The sequence below is a fragment of the Egretta garzetta genome, unplaced genomic scaffold (assembly GCF_000687185.1).
Source record: "Egretta garzetta isolate BGI_Z169 unplaced genomic scaffold, ASM68718v1 scaffold621, whole genome shotgun sequence".
In the NCBI taxonomy this organism is placed as follows: Eukaryota; Metazoa; Chordata; class Aves; order Pelecaniformes; family Ardeidae; genus Egretta; species Egretta garzetta.
The window spans coordinates 3,903-7,841 of NW_009258687.1; the positions used below are offsets into that span (position 1 = coordinate 3,903).

Sequence of the window (3,939 nt, forward strand, 5' to 3'; positions counted from 1 at the left end):
CTGGTGTAAAGCTGGGGGCAGATCAGCCAGAATCGGGGGCTTTTGTTCCCGTGGTGCTGAGCAGGATCTGGCCCAGATGCAACTCCCCACCCATGGAATCACCCCCTTAGTGCCCCTGGGAGGGGGACAGGACTGGGGTGCAGCGGGGGGCTCCCTGCTGCAGCGGTGGAGGGGGGGGGCATCTCTACCACCCCTGGGGCTGCTGGGGGGCGTGGGGGGGTTACAGCCTCCCCCTGCCCTCCCCCGGGGTTCTTGTACAAGGTCTGGGGCAGCGATTAGGGGGACCCTGGCGCTGCTGGGCCTGTGCGCCATGGCGGGGGCTGGAGCTGGGGAAGGTTCCCCCAAACCCCCCTTTTACCCCTGGGATGTGTATGGTAACATCATCTGTTTCCCCAAATGGATCCGAATTAAGAAGTGGGAGTGGGGTGTGGGAGGGGGCGCAAGGGGGGTTAAATGACAGAAGGGTCATTTGCGGTTGCAATGAGATGTTTCAAGTTGTCCCAAAGCAGCAGGTTTTTTGGGGGGGTCCTTTGCTCCCCTCCAGTGCCCACCTCCAGCTCCTGCCTGATCCCTCTCCCTCGTGCCCAGCACCGGGGACTCCTGATTTACACCAGCAGGAGGGATCCCACCGCTTTCCCCCAACTTGCAGCTGGGGGGGAGGGGCTGTGGTGGCCAGGCCTGGGGTCCTCCACCCCCTCGGCACCCTGGTGGGGGTCCCAGCCCCCCCCCCAGGGCTCTCAGGCTGAATCTCTTCCCTCCCTCTCTGTCCCGCAGTGAAAAAGGCCAAGTTCGACGGGCCCCAAGGTAAGCGGCCTCCCCCCCTCCTGCCCACCCCGGGGGGGCCGGGACTCCTGGGTGGTTGGACATGGCAGGACCAGAGGAAGGGCTGGGGGGTGGCAAGGGGACCCCAGGCTCAGCCTCAGCTCCGGAGGTGTCATTTGGCAAGTGGGGGTGAGGGGGAGCGTGCACAGGCCCCTCCGGACCATCCGGCAGTCCAATGAGGTAGGGAGCCAGGCACGTCCACCCCCCCGCCGGACCCTAAGGGACATGTAACCCCCCCGGCCATCCTTGGGCAGGGGGCAAAGCCTTCCCTTCCCTGCCTGGGGAGGACCCTGCTTGGGGCCAGACCCTGCATGCGTGTGGGGTTGTGGGGCTGGGGAAGGGGGATCCCTGGCATCTCCCCTCACCCCCATTTCTGCCCGCAGGAGGGCCCTGGGGAATGGCTCACGCTTGACTCCCAGGTCATCATGACCGACAACGAGATTTCAGGCACCAAGGACCCCACTTTCCACCGAATCCTCCTTGATACCCGCTTCGAGCTGCCGCTGGGTGGGTACCGTCCCCAGGCGCCCCAGGACTGGGGTGCATCCTTCCTTGCCCCCAGCCCCAGGGGTGCTCACAGGATGTGGGGTTGGGGTTGGGGGTCTGATCTTGTAGCCCCAGAAGCTGGGGGACTGTTTTGTGTCCGGGGGGGTTGTGCACCACGTGGGGCCTTTGCCCTTGCAGATATCCCCGAGGAGGAGGCCAGGTATTGGGCCAAGAAGCTGGAGCAGCTCAATGCCATGCGGGACCAGGACGATGTAAGGCAGTGCCGCGTCAGGCCGGGGGCGCTGGGCAGGGGGCAGCGGTGCCGTGAGCAGGCAGCCCTCACCCGCCTTTCTCTCCCCAGTATGCCTTCCAGGAGGAACAGGAAAAGCCTCTGCCCGTCCACAGCTCCCAGTGCTGTAAGTGCTGCCCTGCCCCTGCCCCGCTGCAGGACCCCCCCGCTGCCCCGTCTCCCCCCGCTCCCTGCATTGGGGACGCGCAGGAGTGGGCTCCGTGCCTGCCTTGGACCCCAACCCAAGTGGGGCTCAACCTCACCCCCACCCTGTCCCCGTCCCCATTCCCATCCTCCCTCCCGTGTCTGCCAGTGTTCCTTTGCTGTCCCCCAGCCCCACAATGTGTGAACCCTCCCGTTGGGCTGAGCCCCAGGGAGAGGGCCGGGGGGGGCCATGGCCATGGGGTGGGTAAGGACGGTCCCGTGGAGGGCCTGGGTGAGGGGCAGTGAGACTGGTGAGGGGGGGCTCACTGGGGGCACTGGCAGAGGGGTCTGGGGGATTTGGGGTGGCAGCTCAGTTTGTCCCAACCCGTGCCTCAGTTTCCCCTTCTGTAATCACGCCAGGGCTAAGCACAGCCTGGTCCTGTCCCACGCACAGCTCAGTGTCCCTGTGCCCAGCCCCGGGCCCTGTCCCCCTGTGCAGTTCAGTGCCACTGTGCCCAGCCATAGCGCTGTCCCCAGCCTGGCTCGGTGTCCCTGTGCCCAGCCCCAGGCACTGTCCCCAGCCTGGCTTGGTGTGCCCATACACAGCCCCAGGCACTGTCCCCAGCCTGGCTTGGTGCTCCCCCCCAGCCTGGCTTGGTGTCCCCATACACAGCCCCAGGCACTGTCCCCAGCCTGGCTCAATGTCCCCGTACGCAGCCCCAGGCACTGTCCCCAGCCTGGCTCCGTGTCCCCGTACGCAGCCCCAGGCACTGTCCCCAGCTTGTCTCAGTGTCCCTGTGCCCAGCCCCAGGCACTCTCCCCAGTCCACTTCAGTGCCACTGCGCCTGTCCCTAGGCCCCATCCCTATCCTGTTCCCATACGGCGTTGCCCAGCCCAAGTCCCTGTCCCTAGCACAGCTCAGTGCCAATGTGCCCCATCCTGGGTGCTGTCCCCAACCCATCCCGGGGCACTGTCCCCAGCCCAGCTCGGTGCCACCGTGCCTGGGAGATGCTGGTTCCTCCCAGCCAGCTCCTGCTGCTGCCCCAGAGCTGCCTCCATCCTTATTGTCTCTGCCCCTTTTTTTTTGTAGGCAACTGGAATTATTTTGGCTGGGGAGAACAGCAGAGTAAGTATCCTGTCCCCTCCTCCCCTCCCAGCCTGGCGGTCCCCAGCGCATCCCCCTTTGCCGTGCCATGGGGCTCAGGGGACCTGGAGCTCCGGTCCAGCCTGTGGCCTCGTGCTGTGGCTCTGTGCTGGGTGAGGATGGAGGCATGGAGCGCCCTGTCCTGGGCAGGGCTGTCCCCACAGGCTGGCAGGGTCATGGCACCATGAGGCTCTGTGCCCTCGGGGTGCCCTGGTGGCAATGAGCAGCTCGAGCTTTGCCTCTATGGCAGAGGGACGGTCCCCGCAGCCTGTCTTCCTCTTCCCCCCTTCTGTACATCCCATTTCCCCCCTCTGCCCTCCTCCTGTCCCCCAAACCCCCTTTCTGCAGAGGGGAACGCATGCAGCTTACCCTTCACCCCTCCCTGGGTCTGTCTCTCCAGCCCGGTCCCACAGCGGTGGGGACACAGTGGTGGCAGTGGCAGGGCTGTGCCGGGTGTGGGGTGGATTTGGGGCATCCCTGGCTGCAGCAGCCGCGGGGCCGTCCCGTCCTGCTCACCACAGCCCCTTGCAGATGATGACCCCGACAGCATGGTGGACGACCGGGACAGCGATTACCGCAGTGAGACCAGCAACAGCATCCCGCCGCCGTACTACACCACCTCCCAGCCCAACGCCTCCGTCCACCAGTACCCCATGAGGCACCAGCAGCAGAGCTCCCGTGACTCCTACACCGACTCCATGCAGAGCTATGAGATGGACTACTCGGACCAGCGTCCCATCAGGTAGCGTGGGCGCAGCCAGCTCCCTGCCAGGACCTGCTCCCTCAATCCCCCCCATGGGCAGCAGAGGCCAGCAGGTCCCCGGGGTGATGCCAGGGACGGCGCTCCCAGGGTGGTGGGTGACAGAGGGAAGGATGCTGAGGCGAAGGCGAGGGGGATGGTGTGAGCCCCAAGCCTTTCCTTCTCGCTGGGAAGATTTTGAGCTCTTTTGAGTCACCGCCCTCCTCTGTTCTCGCTGGGCTTCGGGACCCCCAAGCCCCGGCTGTCCTTGCTGGGAGCCGAGCCGGCGGGGGGGGGCCTGGCTGGGGGGCGCGG

General features: G+C 66.0%; 1 protein-coding gene across 1 annotated transcript in view; it reads left to right on the forward strand.

Moving 5' to 3' along the window:
• Positions 1–310: 310 nt before the first annotated feature.
• LOC104135333 (protein unc-13 homolog A) overlaps positions 311–3,939 on the forward strand; it is a 36,374-nt gene continuing 32,745 nt past the window's right edge. The window contains exons 1-8 of the mRNA XM_035888701.1: positions 311–425; positions 775–804; positions 932–1,002; positions 1,206–1,329; positions 1,507–1,580; positions 1,670–1,724; positions 2,832–2,867; positions 3,417–3,627. Coding sequence (XP_035744594.1) covers positions 311–425; positions 775–804; positions 932–1,002; positions 1,206–1,329; positions 1,507–1,580; positions 1,670–1,724; positions 2,832–2,867; positions 3,417–3,627 — 716 coding nt within the window. The remainder of the gene's footprint in view (positions 426–774; positions 805–931; positions 1,003–1,205; positions 1,330–1,506; positions 1,581–1,669; positions 1,725–2,831; positions 2,868–3,416; positions 3,628–3,939) is intronic.